The sequence below is a fragment of the Poecile atricapillus genome, chromosome 1 (assembly GCF_030490865.1).
Source record: "Poecile atricapillus isolate bPoeAtr1 chromosome 1, bPoeAtr1.hap1, whole genome shotgun sequence".
Lineage (NCBI taxonomy): Eukaryota > Metazoa > Chordata > Aves > Passeriformes > Paridae > Poecile > Poecile atricapillus.
This window is the reverse complement of record NC_081249.1, coordinates 87,558,137-87,583,424: the sequence shown is the minus strand read 5'-3', so window position 1 is coordinate 87,583,424 and position 25,288 is coordinate 87,558,137. Positions and strand designations below refer to the sequence as shown.

Below are 25,288 nucleotides of genomic sequence, written 5' to 3'. Positions count from 1 at the left end.
TTTTCTCTTATTTTGGTTGGCAGGAAACAAAAAATACTTGATATATTTACATCACAAAAGGAAGCTTTAGATATATTTGATTATATTGTCTAGATATATTTATATATACTTGATTGAGAATGGAGGCAATAGCCACTATTTTGGCAACTATTTCTATCACATATTGCTGAAACCCTGTATTTGTTTCACTTACATGACTGATGCCAAGACAACCAAAAGGGATGAGCCAGTAGCTCATGATTGACTGCCCCAGGCCACCCAGAGCAGCTGTGGAACCTCCAATATTTCAATACTCAAAACTCAATTGGCCAAGCTCCTGAGCATCCTGATCTAGTTAGGAAGTAAGGCGTCACCTTCCCACCTACATGATTCTAAGATGACTCTTTCCTGGAGCATGCTGGAAGTTCTTGTTAGTTTCCTTGTTTTACAAGAAAAAGCAGGACAGAAAAATCCAAAGACAAGACTACGGACACAGCAGAGAAAATTTAAGGATGACTTCCCAAGAAAAGGGAATTCATCTTCAGGTGCTCTGGAAGCGACATGGCAGTGACAGAAGATTCTGCCCCATGTTTATTTTGCAAATAACCTGTGGTTGTTCCACAAATTACCATCACTCGATTCATCTCTTGTTGTTATCCCGTCCCAAAAAGTAAAGACTGCAGAAGTCAGCAGGATTGGTACTGCTCTGAACAGCCTCACAGAGTGTTTTTTCCTGATTGTGACCAGAAGCTGGACCTGAAGTAGCACCAATAATACAATGTTTGTAGTTTAACTGACTTTGAAAATAATGCCAGCAGCACTGTATGCTAGCCACTAAGTACAGGACATCACAGCTCCTTCATCCAAGAGGTCACTTAGAAGCTGCAGGGACTAAAAATTCGAAACTGCAGCATAAAAGTAGCTGTGAGGTAAAAGAAGTTTTTCTTCCTCTGTTGTGAAACACATTTTCTGGGCTTTAATTTCACACCCAGAATGAGTTTAAAACCACTGAAAGGGGGAGCAGAATCCATAGCCACTGTAACACAGACACTCACTTTCAAGAGAAACTGCTCTTTCTCCTTTTTGATTTGCTGTTCCATTTCCTCATAGAGATGTTGAATTTCTTCATCATAAGCAGCAATTTTCCTAATAAGAGATAAAAACACACTGAGTGGGTCTTTGTACCATTTCTTCAAGTCATGGCCCACATTACCAGCTAAGCTCCACATCTCTGCTTTAACACAAGACTCCAAAGAATGTTCTGGTGTCAAGGAAATAGAAATTTTTGTGCAGCAAAGCTCACATTTTATTTTTTTTTCTCATGAAAGTAAAGCTTCAATAGCTGAAAAGCTAATATAAAGCTGAGGTTTCCATACAAAGTAGCTGTTCATGATGCAGTTTTAATGACTACTAGATCTTAGGTATAAGGAAGAGAGTTTTCTACTGACAATACCAAGCTATCAGAGCCTAAATGTGACAGTTAAAACTATTTTCATGGCAACTTCCTTTTTTTTTTTTACTCTTGGACTGCACTGTTGCCCATTCAAGGGTACTGAATGAGGTACTTCTATCTAAGACACATTAGCTAGAATTCTTGAAAGACCTTCTTGAAAACAGCCTTACTGCCATTCTAACTTCTTTGCTGTAACAAATTTGAAAAGCCCAGACAAGGAACAGAAATAAACATACTGTGCACAAGTCTATGCAACTATAGGAAAAAAATAAGAAGAACATACAAAGTTCACTTTTTTCTAGTAGAATATTGCAATTTATATCACTGCAGTTTGATCCATGAAGGATTACATAGAGCAAATGCTTTAGCTTGGACAGAAAAAATTTAACTGTTGACAGGAAACAAGATATCCGCTTTGTTCTGCTACTATTCTATTCTATGTTCATTAGTCCAGACACTGAAAACCAAAAATGTCTTTGTATCAAACTCAGGGGACATCCTAAAAAAAAAAAAAATTATATAGATTATTAGGACCTTTATCTGACAGTACTGTATATTCCCCCATATTCTTCCTGCCATAGCTGTTCCTTGAGCAATCTGCTTAATGCATCTGTTACAAATAAAGTACAGAATCTTCAAGGGCATTCACATCAGCAAAAGTAAGACAAGGAACACTCAGTAGCAAAAATCGTAACATTTATTTTGGGTCTACTGGGGTTTTTTTTTGTTTTTTACTTAATGTTGTACATATTCTACATTTTCCCTTATTGAAGGCCTGGGGCTCTTCTCATTTAAAACAAAGCAAATTTTAAAAAAAATTCCAAAAACTTTACCTAATCTAAGGAGCGTGAGTAAAACCAGAAACAAGTCTGTCTATTCCCCTTTCAACAGCAGAACAGCTGACACTGCCAGCTTGCTTTTTTGGTCAGAGGTAAAAAAATGTGAGACATTTTCCCAGGATTTACAGAAGCAATAAACAACTTTCAAGCTACAAGAATTGGAGGAAAACAATGGCTGTCATTTAGACTTTTGTAAACTCTGACTAGGTGAGAAAATCAGGCCCCAAAAGGGCCTCTGCCACGTGACTGCAATATTTCAACTAGAGTGCCAGAAAATCCAGAAGCCCTTTTTGCTGCTTTACTCCCTTTATACTGTAAAGATGGGTCATGTTCTGATCTCAAATTATTTTCTTGAAACTAAGAAGTTGCTAATTTCTTAGATTAGCGCTCATCAATGGAATCAAATTGCACAAATTCATAGAGAAATAACACCTACTTAAGCATGGCAGAGATGCTAAAATGGTACACCTACTGTATTCACGCAGTATAATGTCACTTTGACCAGCACTAGACTGACTGCTGAAAAGCCCTGTAACTTTGCAGAGGCAGAACACACTGCACAGCAGTCAGTGTTTCCATGGGAATCATAAAGCTTTTCTGGGCTTCTGTGTGGCAGGGAGAATAACTTTAGTCCTGTGTTTTTACTTGCTGATTTAGGTATTTCTTTCCTCTTATGTGTTTGGAAGCAAAGGATATGGTAGCACCATGAAGACTACACCCTGAAGGCCCTGCTGAATGTAAAAATCTTTTCAGTTGGTCTGGCACATAAGCACATGCCATTTCTGCAGGCTGAATACACTCCAAGCACTTCATTCATGGATTTCCATTCTTATCTCTGATCAAATTAAACAGAAGGGGAAAATAATATCTCCTCATAATCAAAAGTCTAACAATTATAAGTAAAATAACTAACAAGCAGAAGAAAAAATAATCATATATATTAGCTGGCAAATATTCTTCACATATATTCAGGAGAAAAAAAAATAATAAAGATAGATCATTATGTGAAAAATGTGGCATGTTTTTCTATTAAAACATTTATTTTAGATTACCCCTTCAAGTTTTACTTAACACAATTTTATAATTTCAGTTATATTTGATAATTTGGTCTCTCTTTTCAGTAACATTGTGAAATAAACAGATGGAGACGAAAGCAGATGAAATGTAGCATGAGTTCACTAAGATCAGATGATAAATTCAGGATCAACAACTTACAAGGGTTTAATTGCTGCCCATTCATGTAACTGCAATGTGAATTGTTTTGATTTCATAACTGCTGTCTGTGCAATTTGTCATAATGGTTCTTTCACCTTAAAAAAAATACAGTGATCTGTGCACAGTGTGAACTAATTTCCTGAGATACTGATTCTCCTCTTCTTCCACAAAGATGGATTCTGACACTATCCCATGCTAAGCCCAGTTAGAAGTCAGTTCATCCTTCCCTCCCCCTTTACCCTTTTGTTTATCTTGCCTGTTTAGAACCCTTGTTTGAAACAGTCTACGTTTTTATTAGGTTTGTCCTTCAAATGCAAAGCACAGCAGCAGACAGAGCTAATGGCAGTTGAAGATTTTATCTGCTATTAGAAGAAAAAGGTCTTTCTCATCCCTTTTAGGCTTACTTCCTATCAGTCTTATTAAAAGCTCCTTGGTTCTACTGCCAGGGATTTGAAGAATAACAAGGTCTGTCATATTCCACTCCAGCCTTTGCCTCCTCATTCAAGAGATATGACCTTTTAAAAATAGCTCTCTCAGAATAGCTGTTCTACTGCTTTAACCACTGAGTTGCCATTCCCTGCACTTTTCCTCATCCCACTACACTCTTCCTGTGTTGCAGAGACCAGAACTTCCCACAGTGCACTCGGGACATAGGCACACTAAGAGTCCATGTAGCGGCAAAATCATGCTTCGCCACGTGCTCACTACTCTCCCTGCTAGAGCCCAGCAATTTTACAGGGCCCTTTTGGCTGATTTTGGGAAGTTCTCTGCAATGCCCCCATGGGCTTCCTCTGGAATTGTAGTTGCCCATCACATAAGCATGATTTTATTTTCTCTTCCTGATGTTCATCTCTGCTTTTTTTGGGTGCTCAGTACATCACCCTATTACTTTAAAAACCACTACTACTACGCTTAAGAAGACATCTAATTTTAAGCTAACATTTAAAATGAACGCAAATACCAAAAATCAAGGAGAACCAACCTACCCTGGCAAATAAACCCACAAAATCGCATTTGGTTTAGATTTAAAATCCCCCTTTTTTTTTCCTCTCTAGTTACAGCAGTGTTAACCTGCACAGCCTGCCATGTGTGCTGTATTTGCATGCTTGTTTATTGAGAATATATGTTCAGCCTCACTGCTGCCTGGACCTACAAACAGGAACAGCAGCAACCTACTGGATCTATTGAACCAGAACAGGAGGAAACTCTCAGATCTCTTAGACCATGGGACACGGGCTCAAGAATGAAAATGTGCAGATGTGAAAGATACAGAGGAAAAGACCAAAAAAAAGGTAGAGAAGAACATCACAGGTGAAGAGCATAGATTTTTATGGCATGAAGTCCCCAGCACACAGACATGAAGCTTCTCAGGGCATCCAGGATAGAAGAAAAAGGAACAATTGAAGACAAAAGCACAGCCCACACCCAGGAAAGGAGACAAAAGCTGAGTAGACTGCCTTATTGCCTAATGACTCATGGAGATGAGTCAGGAAAGAAAGAGGAAGGAAGGAAAGATGAAAGATAAAATTCATATTCAATTTCCAAAAAGTATTATTGTCACCAATCAAGAACAACCCAGTAGACATTATAAGACCTCAAAACCCAGCATCTTTTCTCTTCTGTGACCCCACAGTAAATCCTGGCCAGTCTCTGCAGATACATATATCATAGTGCTAGTAAGTACGTGGGTATTAAAAAAACAAATTAATCTTCTCCCCTATATGGTGCTGTCTTGAGCTTTGCTGTTATTCATACATAGTTTAAAAGAAACAGGTTATTCATCCCCACTGTTACTACCAAAGACAGCATTACTACTCTGATTCCTTCCAGCAGTTGATTACAAACAAAACAGCAATCAATGTCCTGAAATCAGTGGTGCTATCAGGAGCAACAAAAAGAAGAAATTAGCTAAAACATGTTTTTACTACAAAGGCATAAATACCCAACGCACTTTCAAGGCAGAGATTTCACACCAGCCAGAAAAGATAATGCTAATGTACTCTATGTACACCTCTGCATTGATCAGAGCTATTAAACAGACACATTTATTCATTCAGTTCCCAAAAAAACACTCACAAAGAAACACTAAAAAAACCCACAGAGCAAGCCTCTCACCACACATGGTAGTTAACAATCTCTAGTCTAAAATAGAGAGCAAAACTCTCTATATGCTGTTTCTAGATGTCTGAATGCTAAAACTGCACACAGGGACTTCGCTGAAAATGCTACTACCAATATAATAATAATAATAATCATCATCATCATCATCATTATTATCATCTTTAACAATCATACATTTTCAGTTTTTTTCCTTCTTCATAAACCTTGTCACATTCTCAGAATAGTAACAAATGAACAAAAGAAGTAAATTTTCAACAATTTGCTTTTTTCAACAATATTTGCCTTTATTGCTCAGTCTGTAAGAATCTAAAATTCAGAACTCACACTTTAAAATAAAAATGCAGTGGGACTTCAACTACATGCATGATATTGTATTTTGTTAAGATTTAGCACCACAACTTTTCTCCCTCTAGTTAACTACATGTAAAAGAATGATCTAATATTTTTTTGTTCTTATACATGTTTCTATATGTGCATCTTATGTATTTGTTTACAACATTAATAAACTATTATTAAAACATTTTATATGTTTTATAGATAAAACATACGTGTTATTTACTATATTTCATAGGTTTGCTTTATATATTTGTTAGCTTACATTTTCACAAGTATCAGTGCTTTGTGCTGCCCTAGCATCTTAAACCTCTTATGTCTCTGGCCAGTTAATCCAGGTTTATAGCTTTTCTGCACGCAATGCTTGCAAAACACAGACAATTTACCAGATTTACTGTTAAATACAGCTTCCCTTTGGAATCAAACTGATTAACTAGATTGGAATCACTCAATATTGTCTTAAAACTTCAATGCAATAACAGATATCTGCAAAAGAATTTCAGTCAAAATCTTAACCAGAAGAGAAAAGCTAATTTAATTCAATTCTGCCATATAATAGTATTACCAGTAGTCTTAATGCCTGATTAAATTTACATTATGGGAAATTTTACATTATGTGAAGTCCTGTCCTCAGATCTCCACTGAAACACCTTGTTTATTTCAGAAGTTCAACTAGCAGGTAAAATAGCTGTAAAACTACACAAGCAGTCTAACAAAGAGAAGTACTAACTTTTTCAGAGCCCATTCCAACTCATTCTTCTCATTATCTGCTTCTTTGAGCTGGGAAAAAATTCTGACCAGGAACTCTTCAAAATTGGAAAGTAAATGAGGTTCTTCTTTTCTTAGCTGCAACCAAATCTGCTTCACATCAGTCTCACTGAAAGAAAAGATCATAATACATTCATTAAGAGAGAACATTTCCCAGTAAATGTCTTTAGCACCCTTAGTAGATGGAGGCTTCAGGGCATCACTAGTCAGAACACAAAACTTATTAAAAACAACTTGAACTGTGACATCATGAAAAGGATGAGGAGGTGGGAAATGATGGAGATTGAATTTATTCAAAAAAATGCATTGTAACATCTGGCCATTCCTGACTGCAGAATAGCACAGGAACTGCTTCTTTAGCGGGTGCCTTGCTAGACACTCCACCTAAACAGGAATGGGTAAGAAAGGAGACAGATGAGATAGAGTATGCCCTCCCATCACTTCTATCAGAAGTAAAGAAGTTCCCACAAATCTAGAGGGGAGGGGGCAATAGAAAAGCTAATCAAAACCCTTTCCTCATAAGAAATGAATGAGATTCAGACTCCTAAGTAATATAGATACGTTAACAAACTGCATTTGTACCGCATTCTTTCATTCTTGTTACATTTTTATTCCATGGCGAGTCTGGTACAAAAAGCAGAACAAAACTCCTTGAAATTCTGATTTAGAGATTTACCAAGATAATGTTATGTTTCCAAATCTGTTCAGAAGACACTGACAGCTCTATTGTGAATGATAATGGGTTTCTAATACTTTGTCAATATTCTCCTGAACCACTTGGTTTCTTCCTGACTCACTCTTTTCCATGAGCATTGCAAGCCTAACCTAGCCAGCAAAGAGTGCTGTATTTAAAGGACAAAATGAGGATAAGGATAGAAAAAGTGGGTGATAAATATCTCTTCATAATGAAAGCCTTTCAGGATGACTGACAATGAACTGTTTCATGGAAAAGGCAGTCAGGGGAAGGGAAGGACTGATGAGCACTTCTATTCCATAGCAACAATCACCAATGTATTTCTTAAATATTTGTACCACTTATCCAGATTCTCTCCCATTTTTGCCTGATGCTTCTTTCTGCTCAACAGTATTCATTGTGGTTGTCCAATGAATGTGAGGACAGCACACAAAAAGCTCTTTGAGCAGGTTTTATGCTCCATGTTTCAGAGTGAGCTATCCTGGCCTTGGAAGAAGTAGCATTACCAGAGCAATCACAACATGCAATTATGCACGAAGAGGAGAAAAAGCAGAAAAAGTGAAGAAAACTTCCCTACTTATGGTGCACTTTAAACACAGCCCTTGCCAAACATAGCAGTCATCATGCATTGACGGAAAATCAGTGACATCTGTGCATTACATGCTTGTAATTATCTACGTTCAGATCCCATGGCACATCAAGTGGTACAGCTTTCACATGGCAGAAAAACACGTTTCATGTGCCTGGAGTAAAACGGTTTTGCTCTTGGAAATTTTGGTCAAATGGCATTTTATCCTGACAGCATGAAAATTCGTTTTTTTTAGAAAAAACTCCGTGGTTTTGAGCAGCTTTTGCTCTCGCCATTCATCTTGGATTCCATTGAAATCAAACCCAGAGATCAATCATAAAAGGTCATACAACTGATTACTATTGCTGTGAGAACTTACTCATCCAAAACCTTTGTGGCTCCAAGCCGATCCATCAGATTTGAGAACTGGAATTCTTCATCCTCATCACCAGTCATGGTCTCCTCATATCTAACTGGGCAGACTGTTTCACCTTCTGATGGTTGCACCATGTCATTTTTCAAAGCAATCTGCTCCAAAAGAAATTGGCCTAAGAATTAGAAATTGCATACATTAGCATTTTCAGAAATTACTATTGGAAGCAGTGTCATAGTAAATATACAAAAGCTCAAACTTTATGGTAAATAAACAATGAAAGGATGGGGCCAAGAGGACCCCTGAGTTCTATGGCCGACTTTGTGCCCAGCCTAATGTCTAACCTTCAGTAAATCATCCACCTCAAAATTCACAAACATAATAAAAAAAAAAAATAAAAATCATATTTCCATGCAAAAACATAAAAGGACATAAATTGTAGTAATAGCCCTTCATAAATGTTGTGGTTTTCTTTCTTGATAGGTTTAAATAGATTAGGAATCTAAAATATCAGAACTGATAACATGTATATTAAAGAAAATTTAACATTCTTTTTAGTGCATGACCAAAGACACACATTCAATTCCTATACAAATTCCCTCCCAGAAAGCTACATTTTAACAGTAGTTGTATGGTGAAGATGCAGAAGTGAAATTGCCACATGAATAATCAATATATTTGTGCTCAGTTGCCACAGACCAGATACATTCCATCAAATTCTAAATGTGCCATCTATTTTATTTGAACATTCACAAGTCAAAAAAAAAGTATCGGGGCGGGGGGGGGGGGGGGGAGGGCAGGGGAGGATATTGTGATTCTTATGCAGGGGATTTTTTATTGTATTCTAAGTTCCAGTACAGAAATTACTATAGATCCAAGGAAACAGAAATACTGATGTGTTTTTATGTTTTTATTAACTCCATCTTGCATTTTTTTCTCATGGCACCCAACAGAGCATGTTGGCAACAGAACGGAGTATGTTGCAAAGAGAGGTTACAGTAAATTTCAGATTTGCCACCATTTAGAAATAGAAACAGGACTCTCCCATTGTAATTGGTGCAGCACGAACTTTATCCAGACACTACTCTGCCTTCTCAAGCAGTTTTATCTACTAGAGCTTGTGCTTCTGCCAGGAATGCCAATATAATCTCCTAGCCAAATGTAGGACTATCTGGCCTGGAAAACACCTGTCAGTGCTGTGTAGCAGGTTAAAATGTACCATGCTTTACACTGTCTATCCTTATCTTTTATGTGATGTGGTCCATGTCCTCCGTGTGCCCGTGTGGGTGTCTTTGGGATACATGTTTAACTTTACTATTGGCTGAACCTGCAAGCAGGAAAGCAGTGGCCACATCTGCCTGGGCCTCTGGACTGGGCTCCAGCACCTGAGCAGGAGGAATCCCCAGGATCTGGAGCTGCTTGAGATGGCAGCCACTGACAACCTCCTTTAATAAAGAGCTTTGGTTATGCAGGGACTGCTTATGAAAGTAATCTTAATTTAACTTATGAAAAGCAAAGCATATACTATTTCATATTTTTAATAATGCCAATTTTCAGGTTAGAGCATACTCTATGAAGATACTTCATCTACCTCTATAATGGGAGAGGTGGGACATGAGAGAATTAGGGTTTCAAACTACTGATGATTTGCAAACAATAATGAAGGTCCTGTTTGCTGGACCTGTAGATAGTAACTAAATTGAGATTTACAGTTAAAATTCATGCATAGATGAGATTCAGTTTTACAGAGAAAATGCTTAAACCTTAGTAAGAAGAGCTAAAAGTAAGTACAAAATTGATTCTGCATAAGCAATCAAGCACAGTCGAACTAACATTGTCATCTTATCTGGAATGTCACACAGCTGGGGAGAAAACCACACTGTGACAAACACAGAGAACATGACAGTAAGAGTGCTGTTGCAGCTACAAAGAACTTATCAGATAACATCTTACAGTAATAATAATTGCCTCATCCTGTTTTGTTTTGAAATAAATTAACATCACTTGAAGAATTAATTCATTGTAGAAAGCATTCCCTCAGCTCTAAGGACAGTGGTGTTAATACATTCCTAGCATTGTCTTACATTAAGATTAGAGATAATTTCAATTATCTTTCATGTCTTATTACCTGATATGAAATAACACACAAGACTCCCCTCACCACTCCATCCCCAAGGGAAACCTTCAATAAATTGTACTTAGATTTACTCAGCAGCTTAAAGCAGGTGCAATTCAGATAACTACATCATTTTCTCATATTGTGTCATGGCTTGCCATTTTACACAGGAGAGAAAGACCCTGGAGCCCTTTGTCTATTTATTCACATAATTTGACCACTTCTTCCTCTGCTACATATATCTGCTATATTTAGGGAATTGTCTGGCTCCCTGTGTGCATTATTAAATGTACTGCTAAGACAAAATTCTTCTTGATTGATGTGGAGAGTATAGAACATGAATAAAGCTCAAAAGAGGAGACATGCTTTCCAAAACTCACTGAATCCTGTGATGAACTCCTTTGGGGTAAGTGAGCCATTGCCATCAGCATCCAATGTAACAAAAACTTTTTCAAGTTCTTCCAGGCTAAGAGGTAACTCAGGATGCAGTCTCTGTAACGACAAAACAGCAGCAACTTTATCCATTCCTACAGGATAAGAGGAAGACTGGGTTCTACAAAACATCCAGAGTACAGCAGGATAGGTCCCTTGCTTCCCTGAGAGAAAAATCCAATTACAGAGCAAAACCAGATCAACTGAGGGACATTTGCTTTAATGACTTCTTGATTTGCCTTTATGAATCCATTATGACAACGCCAAGAAGAACAACCGCTTGGTGCCACAAATTCCAATCACACAGGGAAGAGGAAGAACTTCAGGTGGAGACTCAGCATCCTGGTGAAATGGCTTGCTTATCTTGGTGAAATGCCTTGGTTATCAGGCTCCTGGACAAACTCAGCAGATTTGTACTAGCTCCTTCCATGTCAAAGTCAAGTAAGAGACTCTCTTGACGACTACATTATAGAGGACATACTGTCCTAATTCAAGCTCATTCAAAAAGTGTACATAAATAAGTAGATAAAGCTAAGAAAGCTGCGTGGTCTATGGACCAAACCTGTTGCTCCCACAATGAGTTAAATGGAGTTCACGACTGTCTACTTCTGAAATGCAGCATGCTCACACCACAAAAAGACACAGCTTCATAAAACCAGGTCCACAAATATCACATTTTTTTTTCTTGATAATCCAAAGACAGGCATAAAAGAAAAGAATCCCATAAAACAGATCCTCATGGCTTTACTCTAATTCTTTTAACAGTGTAGACAGATTCCCAGAAACAGGAGGAATATGGAGAGGCAAACAACCTCAATAACCAGCATTTCCACTGGGAGACAGCACTAGGAAAATTAAAACATTTCCTCAGCTTGAGAAGCAATATAAATGTGCACTAGTTCAGGCTTCTGCTTTATTAATTAACATTTTAATCCCCCCCAAACTCCTGCTGCATATACAACATATTAAAACTGCAAGCTAGTAGGTTGATCAAGTTCATTAGATTAAAAGTGCTGATCTGTTCCACTGTGGGGGAGAGATTTAGGGCCGAAAAATGTTTCTCCTGCAATCCAAAAGAGCAGAAAGCACTATTTGATATACTAAGCCGTATAGGCAAGGTAAGAATTGGCTGAGTGCATTACCCAGGAGTTCCCTGGTTGCCACAAAGGGTTTAGGGTAGGTTTTATGAACCATATGGGTTAAATGGAAGAGTGGTAAAAGGAATTCCAAGGCAGTCCTGAGAAGTGAAAGCAATAGAGCTCCTAAAGCACAGAACTATCTGGAATTGTCACAAAGGGAGTTTTGAGCAAGATTAGTTGTGTATTGCTGCCTGCTTCAAAAAAAAAACCTAGGAAAACTTGATATATACTCAATTTAAATGACTTATTTCATCAGTGATACACCTGTTCAGTTTCTTATTTACACACCCATCTTCCCAAAGTTTGGATTTCAATCTCTAAGATCTAAAGGGAAACTTTTTAAAATCAGCTTCTTCTGTAAAGTTCTTACAGCCAACACCATGCTGATGAGGAAGAAGGTGCTTCAAACAAATTACTCTTTTCACGTTCAGAAAAACAGCAACTGTTCTCTTACCACCAGACTTGGGACCTGCTGAAGGAGCACTCATTTGACCACGCCAAAAATATTCTATTTTAGTGCAATGGCCTGCAGGTCTTGCTCTAAACCTGGCTGACAAATATGGGCTTCTCCAACCACAGCCACAGCGCCCTAATGCAGTGTCCAAATTCTGATGGGAATTACACTAAATTTACAATAGAAAACACCACAATTACTTGCATTTTTGGAGGGAAAAGAAAAAAAAAAGGTATGAAAATAGGAGAGTCTAAGGAATGTACTAACATTTTGCTTCATTAAATTTCCTCCACATAATTTAAAGACTTTTATGAACTGGAACACACTTACTAAGGTTAAGTCAATGTTTTCCCAACCTCTTGGGGTATTTTCTTAATAAAATAATTAAGGTAGTTTGTGGCTAGGAAAGCAAAATATTGATCTCATAGTTGTATTTTTGTTTATTTGCTCATTTCAAGCTCACTTAAAAATACATAGGCCCTTTCAATCTGAGGCTCTTAAAATTTTTGAAAGAACAGAAAACAAAATAAAACATATTCAGAGATACCACTGGACCTTAAAAAGAAGCTATCTCCACTGCCACCAAATGTGCTCTGTGGTTTCATGACATCTGTGCTTAATTCTCTCAAAATACAAAGCTTTTACTCAGCTAAATAAAATCACAGAGGTCAAATAGCTAAGAGCAAGATCTGAACCCAATCCTCCTGTGCACATTAGAACAAAACATTTTACAGCACTAATTCTCATTATTCATTATAACCTCAAGGACCAAGAGATGAAACTGTGGTTTCAATTCCAAGGTAGAATTTGCTTTCTTGCCATTTCAGAAAACCTCTTGGTTTGAAAGTTGGGTATATTTCATATTTGAAAAATGAATGAAAAATTTAAAAAACCCCAGCTGTTAAAATCTTCTCACAATAAACAGTATCAGACAATCGAGGAGGAGTAAATCTTTAGTGTAGCTACTGTTATAGACACAAGAGAAAACACTGCAAGATTTGTTTCATTAAGATTAATTGAATTTCAGATACTTAGCACTCTGTGTTGAAATCGTGCCTTGTATCCCATGACTAAAGATTAAAAAGCTTAGCATTAGCATCCTATATTTGAAGCAAAGTAGTACAGACCTACCAAACAGCACAACACAAAAGTAATCAACACTTAGTACCTTCTAAAGAAAAAGCTGATTTTTTTACTGATTTATGTTTTTTTATAGGGAGAAAACATCATGAAAAATGCAGGAAATAAAAACAAGTATAAAGAAACACCATCTCAAATGTCCTGAATACCTTTATTTCTGTATTAAAGAATTTACATACGCATACATACAAAGATGAAGCTTTCTGATATAGTAAAGAAACACTCATGATGAAATAGAAGAATGAAATAGAACTTTATTTGATCTTTGCAACCCTGTTTCTACTGCAGCTTTTGCAACATCTCTTTTAGAACTTCAAGTATAAATTTAGCATAAACCTAGAATCAAACAGAAACAAATAATTTTACATTCCTTGCAAAAAAAATTATTAAAACTTCTTATATATGTATACATACATATAAATATACAGGTTTTCCATTAGGTAAAAATATATGCCATTCAATTTTTAGAAAGTCTGTAAAATTGTAATCCATTAAACTCTCTGTGGCTTTGGATTTACCAAAAACAACCACTGGCAATACATTTGGTTTTGTGCATTCCCTTACTTCAGTGAGACAATGTAGATTGGCAAAGCCTAAGCAGAGCACGCATCCGCATTCCTCTCTTTTTTCAACTTTGCATAATTAACAGAGATCATCAGAAAACTCAGCAACACACAACTGCAAAGAAAGCTCTTGAGAGCTAGCAAACTGAGCAGTTTACTTGGGAGGTTTTTGCTTTTCCAAAGTAAGTGGTTAAAGTTGTTTCAACTGTGTTTTCATACATACAGACATCTTTGTTTCTGAGGACAGCGAAAAGTTTCTAAATTCTCTGTTAAATGCTTTCTTTAGTAGTAGATCATGGTGAATTTGTTTTGCGCCTGCTCCCCAATTCTGTTTCATCCATAAGTACTGAAGTAGGAATGGATTAAAACAAATTATGCTTTGCATGTCAAGCATGAGTACATTCCTGTTTTCTGCCACATACTAGTTCAAATCATCTTACCACTTCTGCAATGTGCCACAATCATATTTTCAAAAGCTTTTGTTATATATAGTTGCTTTTTCTCATCAGCATATTCAGCAGATCTGATTTTGGGCCCTCAAACAAATTAAGCACAATTTCCTAAGATTTCTACCAACACAGAATAATGCTAAAAATACTGTTCCTCTATACTTCCTACATATATATGTTATCCAGCTGAGAGTTCACAATCGTCTGACAGTGAAGCCACAGTGAAAGACTTTATTTACACAATTTTGCTGAAAAAAGAAGGATAAAATTGGCAGACTGAATACACTCCTGACACTGTGGCAAATTACAAAGTAATGAATTTAATGGTGTTTCAATGTTTTCAGCAAGAATAGAATTGAATTCCTGGGGCATTTTTTTAAACTCAATGTACTTTGATTTTCCACTTTTTTGTTGCTTTGTATGTGAGAAAAAAAATGCAAGGATTATGTAAGACTTCAAATATATTATTTTAAATCTTACATATCTCTTTCAAGTTATGAGGAGGGTGTTAATATTTTTAACTCTAAATTAATCAGTCTCAACTCGTTAACAGCTTTAGGAACTTCTCTCATTGTGTCTTTCACATAACCAATTTTGTTTTACCTGCATGTCTTGACGAGTGACAAAGCCTTTGCCTTCCAGATCACAAATCTGAAAGAACTCTTGTGCTTTTCCCAGTACAGTTAGTTCTGTGTCTTGTTCTCCCATCCTGGTCCTCTCTGCACCTCCTGGTTGCACAGGACTGGGGCAGTCTCCTTTTACTCTGTCCATGGTTACAATCTCAGCTCAGGAATATCCTCGGATGCTGCTATCCCATTTACTCATAAATTCTGATCTGAAACCTGTGCATGGAAAAAAAATAAGGGAAGAAGCAAATCAGACCCTCTTAATGATGCTTTGCACAATATCTTAGCAACCATCTCCTCAATTAGGCACCAAAGCTTAGAAGAAGAGAAAGCTTTTTGAAAATGCTTACCCTTGATGGGCTGCACTAAAGACATTACAAATGGGATGATGAATAGAAAGGGGGAGAAGGGAAGGAGAAGACAAAACTAGCTCTGAAATGGAATCTCTAAGCAAAAAACAGGCAGTTTGAAAAGAAATACGGACAATCAATCAACATGAACAAGAAAACACAAGAAGTACAGGTAAAGGCAAGAGTAATTTAAAGTCAAGTTCATATATTTGTATTGAATTTATGTAGTTCTTAGCTAAGTTCTTATGTAGTTCTTATCTAAGGAGGTCTACCTAAAGCAGACTCAAATTTGTCAGAAATTTTTTAACAAAATAAAAAATTTTGTAAGGCATTTGACTAACATAAAAGAATATATCCTGGTTGTGATCCAGCAGGACTGGCATAACCTGAAACAACTCCAACTGGCCACAGAGGACAGTGAAACTTGTTTAAATATGGAACTTATGCTGTCTTCAGAGCAAAGACCTCAGCCTAGCATGAATGTGAAGGTAGAATATGAAGAAACAAGAACTTGGGCTTCTCTATGCAGCTTCTTAAGCCGAAAAGGCTCTGGTCACATAGACAGAGCAACACAGTCTGTTTTACTCTATGCTTAAGTTCAAACCTGGCACACTTGGAACACAGCATCTTCTAAGAACTTCACAGAACTCACACAGCTTCCCATGACAAAGTGATTTCTCTGATAGCCATGGGCCTGGCAGTTAGACTTCCCACACTGCATGTAAGTATAAATTTACTGCAAATAGGCCATTGACTTAAAACCAAAATAAGGTTTTGGTGAGCAAATCACCCAGCCCCTCTGAAACCATGTGAAAAAATCTGTAAACTTAGGTAATTTTCCTCTCCCTCCCTCCTCTCTTTTATCACTCCAATCATCCCAGGACTGTTGTTCAAATACTTTCTAGAACTGAAATAACTTTGGCTACATGGCCAAAGAACCTGTCAGAACCTCCCTAAGCAGCGTTACAAGCAGGAGAAAAAAAAAACACTCTGAGAAAAGCCAAGGGATGTCTAAGCCCAGCACCAAGCCACCTTAGGAAGCTCCTCCCTCAGAGTGGGTCTTGCCTGAATTTTAAGGTACAGCTGTCAGGGGTGCCTTATAAACCCCAAGCCCTCTCTGCTGGGGAAAGCCACACTCCACACTCCAAGAGGCACCAAAGTCTGCCAGAGCACCTGTGCCAGTAGCCCTGGATAATTAACAAGGCTAGAAAATGCTGTCACAGGGAATTCTGGTCACACATAACAAGGGGTTTTGCCCATTACAGCTGTCTGAACAGCTGTAATCTCTTTTTCTTATGAGGAAAATTTCTAGCTCAGAAAGTCTGACCAACATTCAGTAGCTGAGAAGACACACAAAGGAAAATATCACTCCATAACTGCCCTGTTTCTTAATCCCTTCCATGACGTTTCCAACAACAGTCTTAAAAACAGTATATGAGCCAGATGAATCTTTGGTCTCACTGTATATAGCCACCCACAAGTGGATCAGATGGAAAGCCACAATCAAACTACACTGGAGTAACAGTCTGGATAAAATCCTCCTTTCATACTGCTTTTACACACCTGTACCTCCATTATTCAATACAGCTCACTCCTGGCTGGCACCAGGGTATGAGCCAACAAACTAGGCCATCAGTTTCAACTTAGCAAGGACATTATCTTAAAAACAGGTTTAAAAACACCAAAAATCAATGGGACAAGCACAGCTTAAAGACAGTCTTGGCAAGATCCAACCCAGACTCAAAATGTCTTAGATTTTTTTTTTTTTTTAAACAATTTCTCAGAAGGCCACAATTTCAGGAACAGGCCAAGCTAACCAAGATAATAAGTGCTGCTAGTGCCTGACTCTGTACAGTCCATTAGACTTCCTTAGGAAAAAAGAAAAAATATGCAAGGAATAGATATCCCATTGCAAGTGAAAGAACAGAAATACAAAAACAGATTAAAGATGGTGGAACAAAAAGTCACTACATACACCTTGATAAAGTTGTTTGCAGTTAGCAAACAGTACAATTCAGCAAACATCACCATGCTTTCTAAATACTTCCATACCACAAAATGAAAATCCATGCATCATGAGAGCCTCACCTTTTTATAAGCTGCCCCACCTTTTATACACATCATAAAAACTTGCTACACAGCAAGTGTCTTCAATACAGCAGAAAATTTAATTAGAGCATCTGCAAAAATTCTTAATCCTTATGGCAGCTTCTAAAGCTGATAGAGTTCATCATAATTCCTACAGTGTCCTGATACTTTGCAAATGCTGGTAATAACATGAAAGATTAAAACTGCAATTTGTCCCACATTACAGAATCAGCACTCAGTAATTACCTCAAGGCCAGTTTCAAATAACATAGGTAGTTCCATTCACTCATCCATCTCCTTTAGAAAATGAATGGCTTACAAAATCAATTCTCTTAAGACCTTTGATTTCCATTATTTTAGCTACAATCACACTGCACTATGCAAAATGGGTCATATCATGACCTGATGCAAACAAGCATAGCTCCAAATACTAAAAAATATGTGTGATTTATGAGGTTTCTGCCCATTAATCATGAGGTAAATTTTGGATGGGTCTGCAAAAGGCAGGTCACCATTAATATTCCAAAAGGCATTTTCATCATTTCCAGTCAGGTCTACTGCAAATCACCAAACTCTAGAAGTACAGAGCAATTTGAGCCACAGATTTCACAAGTCATGATGTGTGACAACCCCATACTTCCCAACTGTTATAGTTAAAAACCTAGAGAGTTGTTTTGCCTGCCCTCATATCTCTTCAGTTTTCAGGTTTCAATGAAATATTTCTCTTAGCATGTGTCTACAGGTACAAATTTTCTGCAGCACACTTCAAAACATATCATCAGCTGAAAAATATAGTAAGCTTACTTAATACCCAGGTCACCTTGGATTTATCCAAAACACTGTTATGAGAGAGAACACTTATCTCTTACAACCACCACAAAATAAAAAATAGATTGCATACTTTTTCTACAAGAAATATTTATTTCCTACAAGCAAACTATCTTTGTTAAAATAATCCACATCTGCAGTGTAGCATGCCTGACACATGAACATGACCTCTTCAGAAATAACTTAGTGTCAGAGATAGTTATCTTTCAGCATTGTGCTGAAAAGCTCCTAAATCTAAAATGTATCACCACAAGGAAGATATTCTGGTCCCGATTTCTCTGCCCTGCTTTCAAACAAGTATTCGTCCCGTTGGACAGTGAACTCTGCTGCAGAATCCTTTCAATTTCAATTGGAAAGTTATAGTTTATTTAATATAATTATCTCCAAGTGGTCCATCAAGGAAGAATCAAAACAGCAGGACCTACAGAGAATGACAGAGGAATGGCACTGCTAAGACCAAGGAGAGCACAATACCAAACTCAAGTACATAGAAGTTTCCTAGGTACAGGATTACAGAAAAATGCTCCCTATGTACATAATACAATCCACAAGAAGCAAACATGTCAGAAGCTGGACATGAAAACCCACCCAAAAATAAAGAAGATGGAGCACTGAAGTCCTGGCTGCAATGGCAGTGCAGTTCTGCCATCATGGAAGAACAGACCAGACACAAATCTGCAAATAATGGCAGAGGAGATCACTCCTGAGAAAGATGACTTGATCAGTGGACTTCAATGTTACTTCTAGCTATTTAAAAATAAATATTCTATGACCATCCAATGTAAAAATTCAGGTCCCACACTTAAAACAACTAGCAGAGATATGAAGTTGTGCACTCAAGAAAATACCTGTTTTTTCTCAACTATGACTAAGACAACCTTTAAGCTCTCATGGAAGCATTATAAAGCTTGGACTAACCATATGGGACACCTAGACACAACTGGATGAAAAAAAGGGCACATTCATTCCTCCAGTTTTGGCTTTTCAAGTAAAAACATGCAAGTCAGAAAATCTTGTGATGAAATGCATCATCAAAGCCTCTTCCACACAGCCTGAATTCACTTCTCTCATGGTGTACATGATCTCTCATCACTCTTCATCTTAGGAGATTGTACACCACAGAGCGGGTGTGGGGAATTTAATTCCAGAGGGAGAGATCTGAGGCAGGCTGGAGGTCCCATGAGGAACCACAAGTAGACAGTCTGAAAGAAATACGTCTTGAAAATAATTTCAGGGAGAGACAACAGAGGAATCCTACATCAAGTGGCCTACTGAAGGGAAAACTAAGTTATGCAGAAATTCCTTTTGTGTAAGTAGATTTATGTGGGAGAAGCAAGTTCTGTTTAGAATCAGTCTTAACAGAAACTCTCCAGCCAGACCTGATTAGCTTTTAAAGATTATGGGAACAACTAGGATCATGTACTTTGCTATCTGCAAGCTTAAAGCTTCATTTATACCACAACAAGGTTTTAAGTTTCCACAAAATTACTTACAATTTATTTCAAGGTAAGGGAGCTCAGTAGAAGTCAAGGAGGAAAAAGACCTGGGAGAATATATTGTGTGTTATACATACATCAAAGTCATATAAATGAATTTTCTGCTTTTCAGAAGATTGCTGGTTAAGGGAAAAAAAGCCCGAAACAAACCTTAAAGCTAAAGAAGGATAAAAAACCAGATTATATATCTGAAGCAGTGTCTCAACAATATTAACTGTGAAACGGGAGAAAAACAGAAAATATGCTTGAAGTGATTAAGCATTAAGGATTCCAAAACAGATAGCAAAATACTTTGGACAGAGACCACTTACTCCCTACTGGGCATTTGTCCCCAGATGAATCCGCAAATACAAATGAAAAAATACAAATTATGTCAATTCTGTGCACTATGATGCAGAATTCCAGCTCTGACTGGTGAAAACATCTTCATTAAACTTTTATTTTTAACATTTGCATCCAAGCAACTAGTTTTCACCAGGCATGTAAGAAAATTTTCTTCTTCCAAAGGCCTTCCCCAGAGGAAGAGGAAGACAAAAGATCTCCTGCCTGGATTCTTGCTGGCCTCTATGGAAGTAGTAAAAAAAAAAAACTATCCTTAAAATTCAGATGCCCAAAATAAGCAGGCACATTCATTTATTCCCCATCCTGCTCTTCAATATGAAAACACTAATAAAGAATGACTAACAGGATATTTATTGCCTAAATCTAAGCAGTTCTTACAGGTCCATACTAAAACAGCAGGATGAAGTTAAAATGGGCCTGCTAAGTGCTACTAGGATCCTTGAGAAGTAAAGCTACTCTAGGTAATGATTTTAGCAGAAATATATATTTTCCTCTGGCTTTATTGCTTTGGATGCTTCCTTTTTAATGTATTTAAGAAGTCAAAAGCTAAGAGCTGCCTGAAAATGCAAACTTCTTATAGAGGGACAGTGAATTTAGGGGCAGCAATCATCATGGAAATCACTGTGGCAGAATAACCACAATATAATGAGAACAGAGAGCACCCTGCCTTTAGTCTCTGCAGGCTTAAAGACCCATTGTCTCCTCTCCCTCCTTCTGCTCCTTCTGCCTTATTCAAGAAAACTGATTCCAGGAAGAACTCTTCCCCCAGCCTCCTGTTTCTTGCCTGCATGCTGGTTGCAAGAACCTTGCGTCTTCAGAAACTGTTGGCCTACGCAGTACCTGAGCAGGATGGTGGCACAGGTGTGCATGAGTATCTGAGTGGGTGTTTTCCTCACTAAGTGTGTCTTTATCTCTCAGAATGACCAATAAATCATTCCTGCACACAAATACAGCGTGGCCAGTTACACATTTCAGGCTGAAATTCTGGCTAACATTTGTGGCTGCAGCATGAGGTTTTATAAATGTCTGTGTGTAAGCTGGACAGACACTAGCACTTACAGAACCTGCATTAGAATTATTACTGAACTATGTAGAACTATTCTACTGTTATTTTGACTTATTTCTAAAACAATTTGTTAATTCAGGGATGTAAAAACTGTTGTTGAGAAGGGGCATCTTATAACATAATTCCAAACGCAGTGAAGTCAAAACTGCGCCGAGTCCCTCTGACTGCAAAGATTCACACAATCATTTATGTTGGGAAATGCCTCTAAGCACAATTTATTGTGCTGCATTGTTCTAAGTACTGAAATGAAATACGATTAACTATATTGATAACAGCACTATATGAATAAGTGGTGTAACATGACGTTCTGGCAGGAAATATTGCCAATTCACATGAGCTGTTCCATTTGTAGACAAAATATTTGCACCGGAAACCCCCTCCCCCTGAAGTAAAGATATAGAAAAAGTTTAAGTTAAATAATATATACCCCTTTTAATTCTCTTATCTTTCAGGTTTTCTTAATGACTCACTGCTAAATGGAGCTACTTTCAGCTGGTGAAATCAGGTTGACAAGAACCTCTTTAAAGTACACCATTTTCACAAAAAATCCCTTGAAATATTCTGCCTCCTCCAAAAGTCCTTGCTAAAAATGTACCTTCTGAAAAAAAAAAATCAAAACCTTTTATCTGCCTGAAAATTAACAACAATTTGGCTTGAAGTCTAAAATACACTCTATTTCCAGTTTTTCATTGAATGTTGCATCTCTAACCTAAGTTAAAGTATTTATAGATGCAAATTAAATATTCTCTTCAAATAAGAATTTATTTTTCATGGAAAAAATGTTAGTAGAAAATTTCAGACTACACTGCCATGGACCTTAGAGGACCCAAGTTAATGCAGATTCCACTAGAAGACAGAGAGACATATTCCAAGTGTTTCCTTAGTTATTTGGCAGTTGGTTTGAAGCCAGGCTGGCATGAATCACTGTCTTCAAAACTTTCAGAATTTCTAAAACTACAAACTTGCCTTTGGAAAATACCTTCACTCGAGTCAGTGGGACAGGTTTTATGGTGCAAGAGCATGTCAGAGAGGCACAAGAATATTTAATTGGCTAGTCCACTGTTTTTCCACTGCAAAAAGTAATGGCAAAATATGATACAAAAAGAGTCATATTTTCCCATATTCATAACAAGATAACCTTCATGCTGTCTGCTCCACACAGCTCACTTCCAAGGCCTTGGAAACACATATAAACAAATCCACTTATCTATGTTTGATTAGGAGGCTTGGTGTACTTCATCCTGTTCAGTTCTACAAGAAAGTCTTGCTATGCAAACAATTGAACATGCATCATTACAGATTCTTAATTAGATTTTAATTCACTACCACTTTTGAATAGCGACACAACTTCTACTTTCTCTGTGAGACAGTTACTCAGGAAGTTATCTTTACAATTGTGCAGGATCCCTGACTTCATTTATGCTACTCTTCAATGAATAGAAGTTCCCCAGCAAGACCCTTCACTTCCTTGACACCCCCTCTGTGCGACTAAGGAATAAGATGGGTCCAAAATCTTTAAACTCAGTTTCAATCAAACACAAAGTGGTGCTTCTGCATGGATTAGGTCATGAACAGTGGAATCAATTATGTTTGTACACCAGATTTAACTTGAACTGACTAAATCTGCATTTTTCAACATGAGAAAAAAAACCCTATAAATGTGGTATTCCCAGCTTACATGTTGGGACTGTATGTTCATATATATTTAGGGTGTAAATTAGCAAACAGTGGAGAGGGAATCAGAGCAGACCACTATACTCTTTACTCCTCCATTTATCCACCATCTACCCACCTAAAAAATCGTGATAGGATATAATTTGTCAATGAACAGAGATGGGAGGAAAAGAGAGACCTGATAGAAGCAGCACACTCATCCTGTGGTCTGAAGAAACCACAAACAAAGCTTGCAGAGAAATGCTCTTTAGTGCGTTTATTTCTGAGACTTGTTTTACCATTATCTTCTACTCCACCACAAGATAAGAGGAAAAGGCAGTGGTGGGGGCAGAGATAATTCACAAGGAACCAAACACACCTCATTAATTTCAGCAGCAGTGAGCTTAAGTCCCCAAGAGCTGGCAGACCATGAGACTGTGAACTATTACTGTCCTAAATCTCGTTTGCTACTTAATCCATTCACAAAAATGGGTCTGCCTTTTTATACTTCAGAGTCTGACTTTTGATTTATTTCCTTGCTTTCACAAAAGATGAGAATCTAGTTTAGAGAAGACCAACATTTAATTTTTACTCTTGTACCTTTGGGTGTAACAGTTCCCTTTTGATCTGTAAAATTACTGAAGCTCAAATATGGGGATGAGAGTTCTTAGAACAACCCACAGAAAACCAATAAATTTTTACCCATGCATCAAAATAATTCACATATTCTAAAAAGAAAAGCGAAACTAAGCTAAAAACTACCGTTGAAAACCACAAAGTTGCAACTAAGAAAATAGAAGAGCACATTAAATTAGCCAAAGTGTTCCAGAGGGATTTCACCATTCTCCCAATTGTGACACTACCCACGTTTCACTACATGCAGTCATAATCTGTTCTACTGGTGTATATTAAGAAATGTATTATGCTGGTAGCAGTACATTTCTTTTATAACTGTCATTTACAGTCATCATAAGCCTTCAGTATCAAGAAAGACAGAAAATGAAATCAGAGACCGCATAAGTGCTAAAGCAGTGTAAGAGTGACACCAAACTATCGCAGGGGGACACAGGAATCATTTCGACAACCACCAGGAGCAGCACTGCCTTCTCCTTCAGGAGGCACTTGGTAGGCCTGAAGGCAGTCACCAGAACTGTCTTCTGTATCTGCAGGGAAGCGAAAACCGGCGGGGCGGCCCCTGAGGCGGCCCGGCCATTCAGGGACTTCACTCCGGCAGAGTCTGCCGGCCTCGGCACGGAGCTACACGAGGCACAGCGGGAGCTCCAGCACTGCGGCTCCCCGCCAGCGGCACTTCTGGGCACCACCTTTGGGAAGCATTCCGCGTGTGGGAGCAGTCACGACAGCCGCAGCCCCGGCACCGAGCTGTCGCTCCCCACGCCGGCCCCGGCCCCACGGAGCCGGCTCCATCGCCGTGAGGGCGTTCGCGCCGCAGCCGGCGCTGCGGGGGCTGCACTAGCCTGCTGCCGGCCGCTTCCAGCCACCTTCCTGCCACCTTCCAGCCTGGCAGCCGGCCCAGGGGGGATCACGGGCAGCCCGTGCCCCCCTGCCGCCCTGCCGGGCAGCCGCTGCCCTCGGGAACAGAGCCCGCCCGGCCCCGTGCCCGCAGGCCCGCACAGGAAGCGCGGCTTGCGACAGCGCGGGGCTCGCCTGGGACAGCGGGGCTCTCTCCGCAAGCTTCAGCAAAGCGGGGCCGCGGTGCCTCCCCCCGGGAGAAGGGTCCGGCCGGGCACGGAGCTCGCCGGCCTTGCCCTCCTCCGGCCCCCACTCACCTGCCGCCGCCTCCCGCTGGCCCAGCCGGCGCTCCCCGGGCTGGAAGCGAGACCGCGGAAAGGCTGAAACCACTTTCCCAACTTTGTTTTGAGCATGGGTGACATAACCGGGCGAGGCGGGCTGTGCCCCAGGGGCGGGACGGCCGGCCCGGCCTCTCCCTCCCTCTCTACCTGCAGCCGGAGCCCGGTTGCCCCGCCCGGTCTCACCTCACCTCGGGAGGGAGCGACTCGCCCTCGGCGAGATAAGAGAGCCGGGGGAAGGCGAGGAGGGTGAGCCTTCCCTGGTCCCTCTTGCAGCTAGGACTGCGTGCGTGATGGTTTTCCAGGGTAAGGGTACGGGAAACTTAAACGGGTCAGGGCAGGAGGGTTTGGGAGGGTACTGGAACGCTCATCCGCAGCAAGGTCCTAAGGTGGCG

General features: G+C 38.9%; 1 protein-coding gene across 2 annotated transcripts in view; it reads right to left on the bottom strand.

Moving 5' to 3' along the window:
- The window catches only part of CRACR2A (calcium release activated channel regulator 2A), a 53,158-nt gene extending 28,206 nt beyond the window's left edge, over window positions 1-24,952 (bottom strand). For both annotated transcript variants that reach the window (XR_009280741.1, XM_058865061.1), the window contains exons 1-6: window positions 24,873-24,952; window positions 15,240-15,478; window positions 10,840-10,951; window positions 8,350-8,518; window positions 6,671-6,817; window positions 1,035-1,125 (exon numbers count right to left, since the gene is read on the bottom strand). Coding sequence is in view for 1 of the 2 variants with exons in the window: in XM_058865061.1 (XP_058721044.1) it covers window positions 1,035-1,125; window positions 6,671-6,817; window positions 8,350-8,518; window positions 10,840-10,951; window positions 15,240-15,407 (687 nt within the window). In the remaining variant the exon portion in view is untranslated. The remainder of the gene's footprint in view (window positions 1-1,034; window positions 1,126-6,670; window positions 6,818-8,349; window positions 8,519-10,839; window positions 10,952-15,239; window positions 15,479-24,872) is intronic.
- Window positions 24,953-25,288: the final 336 nt, after the last annotated feature.